The 20,286-nt window shown below is 35.7% G+C and overlaps 1 protein-coding gene across 2 annotated transcripts in view; it reads left to right on the forward strand.

The window, feature by feature from the left end:
* The first annotated feature begins 2,284 nt into the window (after positions 1-2,284).
* The window catches only part of LOC118762536 (cyclin N-terminal domain-containing protein 1-like), an 88,690-nt gene continuing 70,688 nt past the window's right edge, over positions 2,285-20,286 (forward strand). For both annotated transcript variants that reach the window (XM_036501216.1, XM_036501217.1), the window contains exons 1-2: positions 2,285-2,352; positions 16,190-16,368. In XM_036501216.1, the coding sequence (XP_036357109.1) occupies positions 16,204-16,368 (165 nt within the window). In that variant the 5' untranslated portion in view covers positions 2,285-2,352; positions 16,190-16,203. The remainder of the gene's footprint in view (positions 2,353-16,189; positions 16,369-20,286) is intronic.

Genomic DNA, 20,286 nt, shown 5'->3' on the forward strand with positions numbered 1-20,286 from the left:
AAACAACTAAGACACACAACACACACACACGCATACTAGCAGTATCGCCCGGCGTTGCTCGGATTTGTAAGGGAAATAACTATATAAGCATTTTTAGAGAGTTACTTCCTTTATAGATGCCAATTCGGGCTTTCTTAGCCATTTCTGTTTTGGTGTCTTCAAGCCATGAAGTCGTTGTTCTAAAAGAACGCTGGTCTCCTTGACAACGCTTTACGACGTTGATTTCATTAAACTCCCTTCCCCACAGCTTCACGAGGGAGGGAAGAAGGGGGAGAAGCAAACACAGGTGCAGGTGTTTGAGCGTGGACGCCAACTCCGCCGCCATCGACACACGAAAAATTATGCATTAAAATGGAATAAAAAATTATGTTAAATTATTTTTAAAATCGTAGACTCATCGTAGACGCGCGCTAATAGCCAGACGCGCTAGATATTAATCACGACTATAAGATACCCGGTTTTGGTTATACTGCACCGCAAAATGTGGGAGGAGTTAGGAATCTAAATCGAAGGGGACAGACACTCACACAACTACAGTTTTATAGATATACAGATCACACATCAGAAACAAAACAAACAAAAAAAAAAAGAATTACACAAAATTCCACTGTGTAAGCGTCTATAAATATGTGGAAACAGCTGATTCAAGAATTTTCCCTTCTACCTAAATAAAACACATTAAAAAAAAAAAAAAAGCATGAGCATATGACAAATCCTTCCTTAAAAGTTCTCATTACTGTTACTAAAATAATTGGGAAAATTTGCTTAAACAACTAAGACACACAACACACACACACGCACACTCTCGCTTTCACACATACACACATTTAATGACTTTCTAAAACAATTTTGATAGGGTAATGTTTTCTACGGCTGGATAACATGGCAACTGCCCCCCCCCCCCAAAAAAAAAGAAAGACAAAAATACAATGACTAAAAGAAATGTGACCCCTTGAACTTCCATCAATTTCAACCATCTCAGAAAAGACCCATTCTCTTTCTTCCTTCTAACCGAGTCTCTAAAAATTGCCCCCCCCCCCATACACACACATAGAAGACAGATTTTCTCTAAAAAAAATCATCCCTAATGAATCTCTGAAATGAGATGAAAGAGCTAAAATTATCATCTAAAATTCTGACTAGCTTCCTTTTATTATTATATGTGTGCGCACGTGTGTATGTGTACCTATGTTTGTCCCGCACCACCGATTGACAACCGGCGTCGGTGTGTTTACATACCCGTAACTTAGTGGGTCGACAAATTTAACCGATGGAATAAGTACGAGGCTTAAAAGAGAAGTACTGGGAATCGACACACACACACATATACGTACATTATATATATATATATATATAATATAATATATATATATATATATATATATTTATATATATATGCATGGCATGTATACTTGCATATATACACACGCACGCACACACACACACACACATACACACACACACACACCAGTTTCTCTTCTTATTTACCTAAAATTTTATGCTAATGACACTAACATCTGATCTCTTTTCTTTCACAAGTGACAGACTTAATTCGTTCATTTTGGATCAACAAATAATAAGATTAAAAAGTTATCTGCTGAAATAAAAAAAAAGTTGCGTTGTTATTAAATGTCCATTACTCCATTCTAATAATTGTGTAGTGCAATCACGTCTAGATACAAAGTAGGTATTCGTTCACACAAGTCCTGTGTTAAACAGAATTATAATTCGTTGGACTATCTTTGAGAATTTATTCCCTTTAATCCCAAAGACACTGACATCAATCAAGAATTGACTAAATAACCTCTCGTACATGTCTACAAACACACATACTTATGTGTATTTATGTATGACCGTACACTTTTTTATTTGTATGTGTACATGTATATGTGTGTATATACATGTGTATGTATGTATGTATGACCGTACACTTTTATTTCTGTGTACATGTGTGTATATATATATATATATATATATATATGTGTGTGTGTGTGTATGTATATACATGTGTGTGTGTGTATGTGTATATTCATTGATCTACATTGTTATATGTATGTACGTATATGTGAACATATAGATGTGTTTATGTTGTGTATTCATTGATCTACAGTTACTATTTTTTTGTTTAGATACAAAATTAGAGTCTATATAATCTTATGCAAACAATTGAAATATTTAAAATGGTTTTAAATGACATCTTGACTATTCTTTATTATTTTTTTTGATTATTATTAATTTTTTTAATGTATATTTGTGCGAAAATAAATCTTTTAAACGTACAATCGTCTGCTTCATTGATATTCTTCTGCGTGTCGAATGTCGGTTGATGAAAACTTATAAAAGCAACATTTGGTAAGTATTCACTTTAAATTAGATACTAGAAACAACAAAATAATATTGATATTCCAAAACACTCCTTATATTGAAGATATTTCTACTGTATTTTTGTTAAAAACGTTTCAATTTTATTTTTGTATATCTTATTTCAAATTTCTTGTAAACTTAAAACGTTGCTGCAACACGGTTTGGGGATATAAAGTATTTTGTAAATAATATACTGTTATCTATTATTATTATTGTTGTGGTACTGTTTTTTTGACAAACGAAACGCTTAATCGGACAAAATTTTTTGAATTGGATGAAGATATCTATAATTTCATTAAAAAATGTTGACTGATTAAAACTCCATTTTTATCACGCCGTGATAAGTCTGCAGATGAATATAGACAACTAAATCCCTTACACAACTAAACTGGTCAAGATACCAGTCATCTATACAGTTATAAAAAGTATTGACTCTTTAATTTTATCCGATAAAGCTATATTTACAGAAAAACACCCCAACAGTTTAATACAACATAAGCAAAAGTAATGTATTCTACGACATATTTCAATATTTTGCGTATGAGCGTCATTGTTGTTGTTGTTTAACACCAGGCCAGTTCTGATTGTCCTGATCTGCGATCAAACAAGTTCCTGATTGGATCATCATTTCTTATTGTCAGACATAATACCTTTAAGACTATATTATTCAATGTTTTTTTATTTTTATTTTTATGACGGTACTGTGTGGTTTGGTGGCGATTTGGCTGCTATCTCTAGTAGCTACAAGCGACTATGTAATAGTTTTTTTTTTCATTGGCATCAGCGTTTGTTCACCTCACAATGACCTTTCCCGAATCAAACCAATTCTTGTAAGATAGAAACTGAAATCGCATCAGATGGACTGAAGCCTTTTCACTGTGTATATATATAATTCTTTTTACAATAGTGTTGACAGTGACTTCGAAGTTTCGGTCTAGCCTTCATGAGACAGTCTGATAATGAAGCCGGCCGAAATTTCGAAATATATATGCGTGTGTGCTTGTTCCCCATCACCACTGGTTCGACAAAAGAGACCGATATAATAAGTGCCTAGCTTAAAAAAAAAAAATTAAGTACTGGGGTTGATTCATTCGACTAATAATTCTTCAAGTCGGTGCCCCAGCATGGCCGCAGTCTAATGACTGAAACAAGTAAAAGATAAAAAAAATAATAACTCGACATCAACAAAACTGTATACACCTCTCTCTCTCTCCAAGTTTCAAAATCGTGGTTAGTTTTCAATTTATTTGTCTGACATCCTCCTCCATTTCGGTTTCACCAATCAAATTTTGGTGGTCGGGAAACTCGCTTACTTAGAAACTCTGCCATTCCCTCCTACCCATTTTTGCAATTTTTATTTTCTATATCTATATATATAAAACTCTAGTTGTGTGAGTGTCTGTCCCCTTCGATTTAGATTCCTAACTCCTCCCACATTTTAACCAAATTCGGGTATCTTATAGTCGTGATTCATATCGAGCCCGTCTGACTATTAGCGCGCGTCAACGATGAGTCTACGATTTTAAAAATAATTTAACATAATTTTTTATTCCATTTTAATGCATAATTTTTCGTGTGTCGATGGCGGCGGAGTTGGCGTCCACGCTCACAGCTGCACCTGTTTGCTTCTCCCCCTTCCCTCCCTCGTGAAGCTGTGGGGAAGGGAGTGTAAAGAAATCAACGTCGTAATGCGTTGTTAAGGAAACCAGCGTTCTTTTAGAACAACGACTTCATGGCTTGAAGACACTGAGTCAACGATTTAAAAAAAAAATTATCATTTTTTATTCCATTTTTAATGCATTTTTTTGCTATAACTCTCTAAAAATGCTTATATAGTTATTTCCCTTACAAACCCGAGCAACGCCGGGCAATACTGCTAGTACCATATAAACATGTACATCTTTTAGAACATTGTCATTTTATAAGATTTTGTTGGCAAATATTTCAATTCACATAAACATTTATTTACATGAAAGAAAATTACCGGAGAACTTTCATCTACTTCTTCCAAATCCTTCTGTTAAACTGTACTGAAACCATTAAAATAATAATAATAATGAAATTATTGTATACAGTGCTCAGGTGCACCACAACTTGTCAGAGTATATGCAGTAATGTACAAATGTCTGGAAAGCGAACAATGCATGAGTCAGATACATGCTTGTGTGTGTATGGAGGGGAGAAAATCAGGTGTAGTGTTGGCGAATCTCAGAAAGCATGGAAGTTTTGAAGGATGCAGTGCTCCGACAACTAACAACTGATGCCGGCAGTTTGTTCCATGCTTCAGCAACTCTCAGCGTGAAAAAATGTTTCCTGAAGTCATGGGAGCTGTGCTGTTTTCTGACTTTGTAAATATGTTCACGAGTGTTAGATGGGTGGAGTTTGAAAAGGTGCTCAGAGTTATTGTTATTAGTGGGAATATTTTATCACCACAACTAGTCGCACACCACAAGGTTTAACGGACCATACTAAAGCAAGCCAGCACGCCCGTAGTACGTAGTATTACTACGGGCGCCGTAGTACGTAGTATTACTACGGGCGACGGCGAGGCTAAGGCGTTGGGAAAGCCAAGCGTCCTCACGGCCATCACCTGACACCACGGTGAGGCGGGCTGCCAACGTCGACAAGAACTTCACGATTAGTGGCCCACTCCGTCCGAACGTCTCAAACGCCGCAGGTTGGAAGGGATAGTTCACTGTCAGGTCCCGATACTTCAGGGTTTTCTTCCGTTCGGCTACGGAAATAGTGACCCTCCCATTAATTGCTGCATCCAGTATATGGGAGGGAGCAAAGGAGTCGCAGACTGTGACGTCCCAAATGAGCCACCTACCTCTAACCCGGGACTGAGGGTAAGACCATTTGGCTTCTTTCCATACTTCTGGATAACCCCGACGGCTCCAGAACTGAGGGGGTATTAATCCGAGCCTAGGCCTGCTTAATGATTAGGTTTAGCTCGGTGTGACGAACGAAGTCAACAATGATAGGGGCAATAATACAAGCTGGGGTATACTTTTGCAATTGATTTTTTACTTAGAGATCCTGCGACGGCTTCCCGAAACTGGTGAGGTTAGTCTGGTTAATATTCATTTTCAACGACTGATAATCGACGACTGCAAGACGGAGGTGGGGGAAGAAAAAAAGGAAGACAAAGCCGGTCAAGAAATCCAGGATGTTAATGCTTTGATGGATCGTAGGACCTCATGATTGCATAGATAATAAATAAACGTTTTGTTACTTTCACCAATGAGAGAGTCTTTACATAGTAGTAGTAGCCAACTCATCACCAAATCATACATACAACTATCTTATGAATGAGAAGGCACATTGGATAATGAAGTTTTAAGCCATAAAACTATTATGTCTGGAAATAAGTGAACGATTGAAGGTAATAATGATAGGGGCATTAAAGGCAATGAATTGGCAGAGTCGTTAGCCGCTGAACTAGAAGCTTAGCAGCATTTCGTCCGGAATTTTAATTCCGCCGAGGTCGACTTTGTCTTTCATCCTTTTGGTGTCGGTAAAATAAGTACTAGATAAGCACCAAGATAAATGTAATCGATTCCCTACCCCACCCGAAGTTGTTGGCCTTATACCGAAATTTGAATTTAACAATGCTAGGGGCAATAATACAAGCTGGGCTATACTTGTAATTGAAATGGCGAGCCTTGACACTCACTGCGTTTTGTTGATTCTGGTTGAGGCATTATTTTAAGGATACAAATGTCTGGAATTCTGTTATAATTCAGTGAATAGTTGGTATTGTTGATCGAAGATCAGGAACATTCATCGTCCAAAATCAACTGAGTATCCATTAAAAAAAAAACATAAATTAAAAGATAATTGCACAACGATATATTACTTATTAGATATTCAATTTTAGGCAAAAAAAAAAGTGTGAATAGGGGACGGTTCTCCCAAATGTTAAATCGTTCTTTCTTTTTGCTTAGACTGGAATAAAGTAAAAAAAAAATGTCGACATTCGATTGAAGCAATTTGTGTTGGAAATCCTTTGATGATAGGGCTGTTCTGATCTACGTAGTCGCTCAACCTGCTGGAAAGAATAGTTGAATAACAACTCACACGCTACCATTTTAAAACGTATGATGTGATTATTTTTATTTGATCAGTTTGCAGGAAAGAACATTGCCCACGACCTACAAAGTTCCTTTAAAAGACCGGTGAGACCGATGTTATTAATGTTTTTGTTGAGCCTCTGTCAGTCAACTCCAGTGGAAAAGGCATGAGCAAAGAAGATTTCTAGAGGGTCGATATACTAGGAAGGAGTGGACCTAGTAAACAGGAATTTAGGCAAAAATGGCACAAGTGAAAAAAAAAACAGGTAAAAATAGCACAATAAGCTTACTGAAATATACACTTTTGGCCCATAGTCCGTATTTTACCAGTTTCATTCTTTACTTTATGCATACATACATACACACATATATATATATATATAGTTAATCCAAACAAGAAAGCACAAAAAACACAACAACGCGTGGACGTGGAACAAATATAGTATTATTGGACGCTCAGGAAAGTAGGAGGGTTTAACGTTTCGAGCGGAGCTCTTCGTCGGAAACATAGGAGAAGGAAAGATCCAGAGAAGGGAAGACACAGGAAAAAAAATCGCCAACGGTACACACGCGGTCACATTTTGAAATATATATATATATATATATATATTTGTAAAAAATGAAGTTCGAAAATGCTGCTATATTATACAATTTTTAATTTTTATATATACATTATAACATGTTTCAGTTCCTGAAATGAACCTTATCAAAAAAAGTTATATATAAAAAAAGACAGCTCATGCCGTCAAACACAAGAAATTCATTTATAATACACAACGGAGTCAGACATCTTAGAGTTCATGTATAGTTGATATATAGTTTGAAGTAAGTTCATTCATGCTATATGTTCAAAGTGTTCGATGCAGTGGCCCACGGTGGCGATACGTATTCAATACAAAAAACAGATCAAAGTGGTGGAAAGCAGTCAATACAGAAGATTGATGTTTCCGAAAGAGCGAGGAATTCATTTTTACCTTAAGCAATTGTGATGACCCATGGTGGGTGTTCGCTGGGTGGTTCTAGTGAGTCTTGTGAAGTGCTCGGTTTTATAATGCCTGTTAGGTGGTCAGTCCAGCGTAGCGTGACGTCATCAATGTTTTGACCAATCGTTTCATTAGGTGGCTTTAGTCAAGCAGAACGGGACGTCATCATCATTTTGACCAATCGCTGCATTATAACTGCCTCTTGTCTGTTTCCTGTTTTGACCAGTCGCTTCGTTAGTCAAGCAGAACGGGACGTCATCCAGATTCTGCCCAATCACGACTTATAGCTACATTAGATCTGCCCCCTGTCTGTACTTCTTAGGTGACTAGTCAAGCAGAAAAGGACGTCATCAATATTCTGACTAATGACTGTCCCCTGTTTGTATTCTGTCCATTCTAGCAGAACTAGGCGTCATCATATATATATAGAATAACAATGTGGAGGCGCAATGGTCAAGTGGTTAGGGTAGCGAACTCGTAGGATCGCGGTTTCGATTCCCAGACCGGGCATTGTGAGTGTTTATTGCGCGAAAATATCTAAAGCTCCACGAGGCTCCGGCAGGGGGTGGTGGCGAACCCTGCTGTACTCTTTCACCACAACTTTCTCTCACTGTTTCTGTTGTACCTGTATTTCAAAGGGCTAGCCTTGTCACTCTGAATCTCTCTGAGAACTACGTTGTGGAGTGTTCAGCCACTTGCGCGTTAATTTCACGAGCAGGCCGTTCCGTTGATCGGATCAACTGGAACCCTCGTCGTCGTAATCGACGGAGTGCCACGATAATATAATAATAACAATTTGAAATTTATAGAAAAACAAAAGACGAAGACATGTGTATGAACAACAACCAAGTGTATTAATTTGACGCTCAGGGAAAATGGAAACGTCTTTTACGTTTCGAGCCTACGCTCTTCAACAGAAAGGAATAAAAGAAAATAAATAGAGAGTGAATATATATATATAGATAGATGTGCTTCAAATAAAAATCTCAAATTCACAACTTGCCCACTTTACAAATTCAGTGACAGCGTAACCTTCACTCAACGCCAAAATAAAGAACTTTATTTCATTAGAAAATTCGAACCAAGTTTGAACATCCTGGGCCAGGAACATTAAAACAATACATTGGTCTTCCGAAAAGAAAAATGGAATTCTACCACTACCACGACGATCACTACGACTGCTGCTACTATTACTACTACGATCAACAGTCCTCCACTGCTGCTGCTACAACCAATGAGCTGCCGCAACCCCAACCACCACCACCACGGTTACTACTACTACGACCAACAGTTACTGTTGCTACTGCCATTTCATCCACTGACCATTCGGACACACAAGACAGCTAAAAACAACCACGTGGATTCTGTTGAGACCAGTAAGAAACAATTATGAACTTTTTTTTTATTACACTTAACTTTAAATTCACAGCTATTATGCTTACTCCCCACAAAACACCACCACGTGGATTCTGTTGAGACCAGTAAGAATTAATTATGAACTTTTTATTACACTTAACGTTTAAAAATATTTTTGATAAGGTTCGTTTTTTCAAGAAGAACCGAAACATGTAAAATTTCTCAAAAAATTAAAATTTATCTTATATAGTGGCGTTTTCAAACTTCTTATATATATACACACAGTGTCATATAAACATGTACATACATGTTTAGGTGTGTATACATTTGGTGAATGCCTTTCTGTATACGCCCATATATATATATATTCACAATGGGGAAGAGAGAGTGTGTGTATGTACATATCTGTGTGTGTGTGTAGTATATGACGCTATACATTCATATATCCTGATATCTGAATGTAGGTTTGTATATGTATATTTGCATGTATATTTATATATACATAATAAACATATACATACATATGTTTGGGAGTGTGTACAAGTAATGATTGTAAGCTTGTTTAAGCCGGTGTGTATGTATACATATACAAACTACTATGTAAATACTCTCTCATTGGTGAGCTACGCAGTCACGAGATCCTGCGATCCATCAAAATCTATATAAATGGTGACTATATGCAAAGTGTCATATAAACATTTACATACATACGTAAAAACTTCTTTTGCCAATAGTGTATATTTCAGTAAAGGGAAAGTTCACGAAAAAAAAAACATAAGACGAAGACAGGTGGTGTACAAAACAAACTGATGTATTAGTATAACGCTCAGGAATAGAAAAAGTCATTTACGTTTCGAACCTATGCTCTTCTACAGAAAGGGACACAGAAAAAAAAAACAAGGAGAGAAAAAATGTGTATATATTTCAGTAAGCGTATTGTGCCATTTTTACCTATTTTTTTGCGTGTGCCATCTTTACCTGTGCCTTTATTACCGTTCGCCAGTAAACAGTGCATGGCCCTGGTATGTGTGAGGGGCACAAAGGTGATGAGAAGAGGAGAGACGAATGGTTCGAGAAGTTGCGTGAGCCCAGTCAGTTCCGAGGATTATATGTCATTATTATAATAACAATGAAAATTGCAGAGAGGAGATAACACATCTGTGGGGCAGAGACTGAAGCTCGTCTGTCAGTGATTCGATGCTAGTCATATAGATGGTTCTCATCTGGATGGAGTTCAGGAAACCTGTGTGTGCTGCTGCAGCAGCACCGTTCCAGATGAGAGCAATACTCCATTGTGGGTTTCACCTGATTTTTGTTGAGTGTCAATAATTGTTAAGGGTGGATGGCTGATACATTCTTTTGGGCCTGAAGATACGCCATGTGTGAAAATGAAAAGATGTGATAGTCATGGCTGGAACATCTTTAAATAAATGCCAATTCAAGGCTGACCTGGGTTTAAATAACAAAAAACTAATTTTGCTCATAATCATTTAAATTTTAATGTCGCTTAGATATAACATCTTACGCTTGAAATATGCTCGCTATTAAATTATCACTATAATCCTGGACTAATATCCAACGTTTTCAAAATATAAGATGGCAATTTAAAAATATATGCATATTTATTTAGAATTCTGTAATTCATTTTCTTAATTTCATCTAGATATAAACGAGTTACTTGAATTCTAGAACTACAAAATATTAAATGTTGAAATTGACGATTATCTATTTTGAAGTAAAAAAAAAAAATTCATCTGTTTATTTAATTTGTTAGTGTGCATATGTAGGCAACATATATATATATATATATATATATATATATAGATAGATAGATAGATAGATAGACACACACACAACCACACATATATAGAGAGAGGGAGATATACGAAGAATGTGATTCTGTGTGTATGTATGTATGTACATATGTATATATAATCTTATCCAAAAGTAATTCATTATTTTGCATTATCAAAGAAATGCGCATATTATGTATGTATATGCGTATCTCCTCCACCGCCTCTCCCACTCCCTTTCTCTCCTCCCTCCCTCTCCTCCCTCCCTCTCCTCCCTCTCTCTCTCCTCCCTCTCTCTCTCCTCCCTCCCTCTCCTCCCTCCCTCTCCTCCCTCCCTCTCTCTCTCCCTCCCTCCCTCATCTATCTATCTATCTATCTATCTATCTATCTATCTATCTATCTATCTATCTATCTATCTATCTATCTATCTATCTATACATACGCATAGATAAATTAATGGATATGACCGACGTTTCTGCGTGTGCGCACGCGCACTGGGATATTTATTTGCATATATATATATATATATATATATATATATATATATATAATATACGCTCACACACGTATGTATGTATGTATACACTTATCTATCCATCTATTTATCTAGCTAATTGAAAAGTAACACAAATACATACGTAAGTACGTATGCAGGCATGGATGTATATGCGTGCACGCGTATGTATGCGTATGAGTCTGTGTATTCTTGTGTTCCTTTTCAGTAAAATGATGTGTGCCATCATTAAAGAAATCTAAATAAATTGGATTTTCTTCGACTTTGATATTTATTTATATATTTATGCCTTTTCTCTTACTCACCCCAGTTTATTATTTATTTTTTTTAAATTTCATGTCTTGTAACTCAGTTACACAAAAAAGGACATATTTAGACATCTCTGTCAATTTTTAGAATTGTATCTGTTTTGCAAATTTTTCTTTTCACTCAATATATATTTTTCCCCCTTTTTTTACTGTTTAAGTTTTTAATATATTTCAAGTCTGAAAGTATTTTAATGAGATTTCCTTAAACTTCAAGAATTCAATAAATTTTTAGTTTGTGTATATTCTTTTTCTGTATTTTTTTTTCCTTTCTTGATTTCTTCATCTTTCTGTCCGTTCTTTCAATAAGAATTGTGACATCTCTTCAACATTTTTCTCAATCGAAGAAATATTACTGGTTTATTACTCCTGTTGTCCTGGAGCAAATAAGGTTTAAAGCATACAACACAAATGAATACTGGTTCTGTGTCTAGTTATACATTGGAATTTATCATGTAGCTGTCTTCATGTCAAAATCCTCAGGGACTTCTTTCTAAATAAAGGTTTGCAAACATACAGAGGAGTTGGTTACACACAAACACATGCACCCCTCCCCCCATTTGTGTATATAATTCAAGCATTATGTTTATCGAAAAAATGAGTACTAAATGTTATAGACTATAGAGTTTACAGCAACAATACATTTATCTTGCAACTCGAGGTTTCTACTGCTGCAAAATTATACATACATACATGCATGCATGCATACATATATGCATACATACATGCATGCATGTAGACATGCATGCATACATACATGCATACATACATACATGCATGCATACAAACATGCATACATACATGCATGCATGCATACATACACACATACATATATACACGCACGCACGCACATACATAGGGGGAGAATTCACAAAAAAACAAAAGACGACGACAGGTGGTGTCGACAACAAACAGATGTATTAGTTTAACACTTAGGAAGTGAAAAAGTCTTTAACGTTTCGAGCCTACGCTCTTTGACAGAAAGGAACACAGACAGAAACAAGGAGAGAAAATAAAGAATGTGTAGTGGCTAGCATTCTATCATAGCGAATGCCAGACAGAAGGGTCACACAGGAGAGCTAGGAAGAAGGGGATATATATATATATATATATATATATATATATATATATATATATATATATACACTACAGTGTGTGCCGCCTGGGGTGACCCTCCCACTTGCTGCCCCTGGACCCCTCAAAAAACATTTTGTCTACAGTAAACCCAAAATGTGGTGCCCCTTTAAAAGTGCCGCCCGGGGTGGACCACTCCTACCCACCTAGCTACACTAGTACATATATATATACATATATATACACACAGATATACATATATATATATATATATATATATCCACATATACATACAAAGTATGGGGGTTTAGTTTACAGGTGATCTAAATGATTAGGCACACTAGGTAAGTGCTTAAATAGAGGTACTGCTTACTATGGACAAATAATTCCTCGACATCTCGCTCAAGGATATACCCATTTCATCTCAGAAAACTTTTCTCCGACTATCACAGCAAAACAAATGATTTTATCCGAGGAATGAGATGGAGGGCCTTCTTTTACGATAATGACCACAAATAGGATGAAAGCGATGTTAATAAATATAACCTTAGGTCATACCAAAACTCTACTCACAACCTCCACTTAGATAAATTCGATACTGATATCCTTTTCCCTCTTTGCCTCTGATAACAGAATATCCCATACACAGAGATATCCTAGAGACAGCTGTAAGACTTTGAATTTTTTCCAATAATAATAATGTATACGACTTGAGATGTTACTCTTGCCTTAACGTTTGTTGTCCTATTTAACAATTATATATGCGTGTGTGTGTGTGTATATACACACACACATATACATATACACACATATATATACACACAAACACACACACACACACACATATACATATATATACACACACACACACATATATATATATGTATATATATATACATATATATCAGGTCATCCCATGATTTCTGTCCGATTTTTACTTTTTTAAAATTGAATCAAATTTAATAGTATTTTAGGATGTTTAATGGAATTAAAAATTGTTTTTATGCATTTGCATACATTTAAACTAATTAAATATTATTTTACAGATTAACAGAATTAAAATTTCTTTGATTAAAACCCTTTCTAACATGGAAATATCCAAAGAGCATTTGAGGCACATAATGCTTTTTGAGTACATAAAAGGAAATTCTGCAACCGAAGCGACTCGAAACATTCACTCAGTTTATGGGAAAGAATGCTTGAATCAAAGAACTTGCAGAAGATGGTTTGTAAAATTCAGAAGTGGAGATTTCAGCCTTGAAGGTGAAGATTGAACAGGACGTCCAGTTGAGTTTGATGATAAGGTCTTAGCAAAGAAAAGCAAGTTTCAAGATGACATGTAATTTGATGCTCATTCAGTTCATGTGGTACCCACTTGTCTAGTTTCTTTACCTTGCGAATTTATTTCAGATGGCCCAATACAGTTGGAATCGAAAAATCAAACCTTGCTGCTAACTCATGCATAGTTTGAGATGTATCTACTTCCACTAGTTTCCAGCTCATCATTATCCACCTTGGTCTCAGTACTACAGGATTGATTTTCAAGAGTAAAGTCACCTGACCAGAACTTCTCAAACCATCAACGTACAGTGCATTCATGTACCATATCTTCACCAAATACCTCATTGATGTTTTGAGCTGGAATGCATTGGTTCCATGACAGAACTTATTCATAAACAACACAAATTTTTTATCTATCCATGGGTTCACAAAAATTCCTCACAATATAATCAGACACCATGAATTGCATTTTGAAAAGTGATGATGTAACTCTTCAATGTTGTAAAACAAAGAATTGTCAGGAATTAAAAGGTTTTTAAGAAATGTAAAGGTGGTTTATGAGATAAAATAAGAAAAGCTGGCAACACATGTAACTCAGGAGTTATGCTGGCCGGTAGTAAAACAGGACAAGTATAATAATTGAAATGTGGTAGTGGAGGCCATGAGTGAATGAAGAGATGGGAGTTATGGCGTGGGGAAGATGTAAGAATCTGTTTCAACACATTTTTGCATCAAGAATCTTACAAAGTAAACACAAAAAGCAAAATTATGAACATATAAACTTTGTTTTTTAGAGACAAATATAAAAATATGTTTTACACTTTGAACTGTTTAAATACTTTTGAAGTTGATGATTTTCATCGTTGTTGCCTTATTTTCATTGTTTTTCAAATATACCTTAATTTATTTTCCTTAATACATTTATATCCCTATGTAACGTGATTTTTGTCGTTGGGTAGCAACAGTTATTTCCTATTTGCTTACCACAAGAAACTATGTAAGATGGCTAATATTTCCTCTAAACTTTGCTTTCGTTACTTTTATTCAGACCCCAGTGAATCCCTCTCAATATATTGCTATGATACTCCCTCTCTACATCTGCTCATGACCAGAGATGCACATATTGACATGCTCAAGTGGTTAAGATCAAGCAACTAACAAGCAAATTTGTGGTATTGAACAGAATATTTGCTATAACAATATTACTGCTTCAGTGCTGAATATGTCTGAAATGTAATGGAAAATAAGTCAGTTTCAAAACATTGATGTTCAGGTCACAAAAGCAAAGTTTGAAGGGAATAGCAGTCATCTCCTTTGATTTCTAGATAGAAGCAAATAGGAAACAACGCTTACTGAGCAAAAACAAAATGAAGATAAAAATTTTGTTACACAGTGTAATTGACTATCTCTATTTATTTCTCTACCTTGACCTTCTCCCTTAATTCCTCTCTTTGTCCCCTCTTCCTTTCATTCCTTCTATTTTATTTTATAACTTTTATTTCTACCTTACTTTTTACACTTTATTATACAGTTCTGAACTGTTTTGTTTTCATTTTTTTTTGTCTGTCTCTCTCTAACTACTTGTCATTTATTCTTTCTCCTCTTCCTCTTTCTCTTCCTCCATATTCTTCCCTGTCGGTGATTCTTTCTCTCTCACTGTGTATGTGTGTGTAACATTCGTCACTCATTGTCTGCAACCAAGCCAAGTATGTGCACTCATCCTGCATGTTTTATGTTAACTCTCTATAGCATAAGAATTAACTTAAGATGTTTTATTCTCTCTCTCTCTCTCTCTCTCTCTCTCTCTCTCTCTCTCTCTCTTACCCCCTCTTGCACTGTGATGTAAAACATGACAGGAGAAGCCAACCAACCAACCAGCATTTATATTTGGCTATCATTTTATATGCTTACACATTTGTTTTTGTATGTATGTATGTATGTATGTATTTGTATGCATGCATGCATACATACATACATACATACATGTATGCATGCATGCATACATGTATGTATGCATGCATACATGTATGTATGTATGTATGCATGCATGCATGCATACAAATACATACATACAAACATACATGTGTGTGTGCATGGAAACAGATTTATATGGATATAATCTACATGCTTATGAAAGTGTATATCTGTATCAGAATAATTACATGTATATATGGGCCTACGTATGTTTATGTTTTACATAATGTGTATAAATTTATTCAAATTTACATTTGTCTGTACACACATATATCAGATTCTTTTTACTTCATGTTCTCAATTTGTTTTCATATCAATCATTTAATTCTTCTTCATAATTATTATTTTTATCTTGTTTATTTTATAAACAATGCACTCTTCTCATCCTTTATACTTAAACCTCTATTTTTGCATATTCCTTTATGACATGTGTATATTAAAATCCATCTATATTTGCTATTTCTTAATTTAGAATGTAAAGGAAATATGTCTGTTTCAAGAAGAAATGGAAGTGGAAATATATTTGGAAGTTCACCTGATATCTATTTTCAACACAAAATAACTGGTGTTACTAAAGAAATCTTGCTTGAATGGTTGTCCTCTCTTAATGATGAGAATGAAAAGAATATTTCTGATTGTTACCCATCAATGGTATATTTTTTTCCTGTTGTATTATCTTTGAGTATTTTGTTAATTATTAGTACTAAGTACTAATCTTAATGTAAATAGGGTTCAGGAAAAAATGGTTGTTTTCCCCAAGACATACTACATGGAAACTAAGTCTTCAAGTCATATCTCTTGAATCCAATAAGAGCAGTTATGGAACTGAAATAATTAAATGCACATTAATACAGAATAACAATCTTTTGCACATGGTACAATTGTTTATCTTATCATCAAGTTCAGCATTACCTAAGCAGGATTACTTGAGTGGTTACTATATCTTCTGTGAGACATAGTGGCATATATATATATATATATATATATATATATATATATATATATATATAGTAAGTCCCAAAAAGAACAAACACAAAAAAATAAAAAATTACATTGATTGTGTGTGTGTGTGTGTGTGTGTGTGTATGTATTTATGTATGTATGTGTGTATGTATGTATGTATATATATGTATATATATATGTATATGAATGTATGCATGTATATATATGTATGTATGTATGTAGGCGCAGGAGTGGCTGTGTGGTAAGTAGCTTGCTTACCAACCATATGGTTCCGGGTTCAGTAATACTGCGTGGCACTTTGGGCAAGTGTCTTCTACTATAGCCTCGAGCCGACCAAAGCCTTGTGAGTGGATTTGGTAGACGGAAACTGAAAGAAGCCCGTCGTATATATGTATATATATATGTGCGTGTATGTTTGTGTATCTGTGTTTGTCCCCCCAACATCGCTTGACAACCGATGCTGGTATGTTTACGGCCCCGTCACTTAGTGGTTGGGCAAAAGAGACCAATAGAATAAGTACTGGGCTTACAAAGAATAAGTCCCGGGGGCCGAGTTGCTCGATTAAAGGCGGTGCTCCAACATGGCCGCAGTGAAATGACTGAAACAAGTAAAAGAGTATGTATGTATGTATGTATATATAAAAGTATATATATGTATGTATATATATATGTTTGTATATGTATATATATATATATATATATATATATATATACGACGGGCTTCTTTCAGTTTCTGTCTATCAAATCCACTCATAAGGCTTTGGTCAGCCTGAGGCTATCATAGAAGACATTTGCCCAAGGTGCCACGCAGTGAGACTGAACCCAGAACCATGCGGCTGGTAAGCAGGCTACTTACCACACAGCCACACCTGCTCCTATTATGTGTGTGTATATATATATATATATATATATATATATATGTATGTATGTATGTATATATGTATGTGTATGTATATATGTATGTGTATATGGAAAATAGGGTCGGTGCCAGAACCATAAACAACTGGAACGTTTCCATCAGATTTGCCTCAGACGGATCTATGGCATTAAGTGGAAGGACCGCATCAGTGATCTTGAAATATTGGAAGGCTCTTGGTGTGAAAGTATAGAAGCTCTTGTGTTAAAGCAAAGGCTCAGATGGAGTTGTCATCTGGTCAGGATGAAGGATTCAAGGATGCCAAAACAACTCTTTTATGGAGAGTTAGCTAAAGGAGAACGACCTCCACATAAACCAAAAAAGAGGTATAAGGACTTGCTGAAGGCTTCCTTAGGAGATGCTTGCATCTCTCCTGACACATGGGAAGGCATAGCTATTGATCGTAGCAGGTGGAGAAGGATTGTGCATGAGGGGACAGCCACTTTTGAGAAATCTCGAGTTGCACATGAGAAAGTAAGGAGGGATGTCAGGAAGAGCATCGCTATTACACTTCCAGAAGGGAAGGGTCTTCCTTTGATGCTGACATGCAATGTCTGTGCAAGACTCTGCCTCAGTAAAGCTGGACTCAAGAGTCATCTTCGTAGTCATAAATCAAGACAGATGAGTGACAACCTGGCCACTGTTGGTGGTGGAACACACCATACTAATCATATCTGCCGGGCATGTGGAAGAGAGTGTAATTCGGCAGGAGGACTTAAACAACATGCAAAGGTACATGAAGCCCAGTTACAACTACAGCCGGCTATTACCGGTAAAAGTTTTAGTTGCCAATTTTGTACAAGACATTGTAGATCATTAGCTGGGCTAAAAAGTCACATTCGATCACAGCACCAGTAACAGTTAAGCTTCATGCAATGGCCATACTCGATAACGAGGGGGCAGCCATAATGTGTGTGTATAATATGTATGTATGTATTTATATATATGTATATATAAGGTATTTGAGGACATACCTTTTTTGGGTCAATGCTGCATTTTTTCTAACTCTGTCATACTGTTATTGTGGTTATAAAGGCTGAACATAGTGATCTATAAATATCTTGAATTTTAAAAGTTGCTAGAAGTTTCATCTACAAAGCTAAAGACTATGGAAAAGTATCACCAGTATCAAAGCATAAAAAGCATTCTAAACACTCTGAAATCATCAGAACACCTGAATTTATCCAGTAAGTTTAACAGACATTGATTACAATCCCAGAAAGTCCATGAGGTCAATTGCAAAAGATCACCATGTGTCAGAAGGAACAGTCAGAAATGGTGTCCACGAAGACATCAGATGGAAGTCATATATGATGAGGAAAGGTCAATTTGTCAGAAAAGCAAAAGAAAATCACTACATCAGATCTAAAAGGCTCTTAAACAAACTGAAAAATCCAGCAGATTTGATTTGGTTTTTCTCAAATGAGAAAAGCTATGACCAAGAACAAAAAGTTAACAGAAGAATTGACAGATGGTTATGTGCAGACCCTTTTGAAGTTCCAAGTGTTATGCATACAAAATTTCCTCCAACTGTCATGATTTTAGGGGTTGTCAACAATGAAGGACATGTGATGCCTCTTTACGTCTTTCCACAAGGCCTTAATGTTAACTCTGCCAGCTACATTGAGGTCCTGGAAATAATTGTTAAGCTCTGGATAGGCAGTGTATGCAACGGAAGGCCATATGTGTTTCAGTAAGACTCTGCACTATCACACATGGCTGAAGTAACACAGGAATGGATGGTTGAAAATTTTCATGATCACATAACACCTAACATTTAGCCTCCTAATTTCCCAGATCTCAATCCATTGGACTATTACATGTGGAGCATTGTTGCCATTGAGTAGATTACTAGAACTTTGGCTACTATGACTAAACTTGGGTTGAATACGGGATTGATTTCCCACTGCCTTCTCCAAGCTGGTGGGATTTGAACTTAGAATGTAGAGAGCTGGAATATATGTCATGAAGCATTTCTGCTGACATGCCAAATAATTTTGCCACCCTTCCACCCACAGAGCAACATGAAAGGAAGTATTTTGCTCAAGAACACAATGCACCACCCAGTCCAGCAATCAAACCCGCAATTTAGCAGTCATAAGTGCAACACCCTAATCACTAGGCCACGCACCTTCACACACACGTTAATTAGATGGAAATACATTTTTGAGTTATTTTTATGTTTAATTCTATATTTACAATTTTATAATACATGCACTGCATATACCTCAAGGTGGAAAAATCCTGGCATCTGTTAGTAGTTAAGGGAGGCTGTGAAGAAAATATAACATCTTTATAGAGAATAAAGGAGATTGAATTGAAGCAAGATCTTGATTACAGAAAAGTTTCTTAAAATTTCAATGTGGTATCTGATGATATAATCAGTGCCAAATCTTTCTAAGATAGTTTAATGATTTGTTTAACTTTATGGAAAAGATTTAAAAAAAAAAAAAATAATAAAAAAAATAATTAATAAAGGTACATATTTGTATGTAGTGATTCACAGGGACACAAAAGGTATTTCAAGGATTCCCCAAGCGTAAAAAAATGGTTGAGAAATTCTGATCTAGATTAGAATTTATTATTATATCAATATGAACTAACATTTTTAGCAGCTCTCTGTTGTTACATGTTTAATGCATTGCTATATCATATATGTGTGTGTCTTAATTTATAAACAAAATATCAAC

This window comes from Octopus sinensis, linkage group LG3, assembly GCF_006345805.1.
Source record: "Octopus sinensis linkage group LG3, ASM634580v1, whole genome shotgun sequence".
NCBI classification, from domain to species: domain Eukaryota; kingdom Metazoa; phylum Mollusca; class Cephalopoda; order Octopoda; family Octopodidae; genus Octopus; species Octopus sinensis.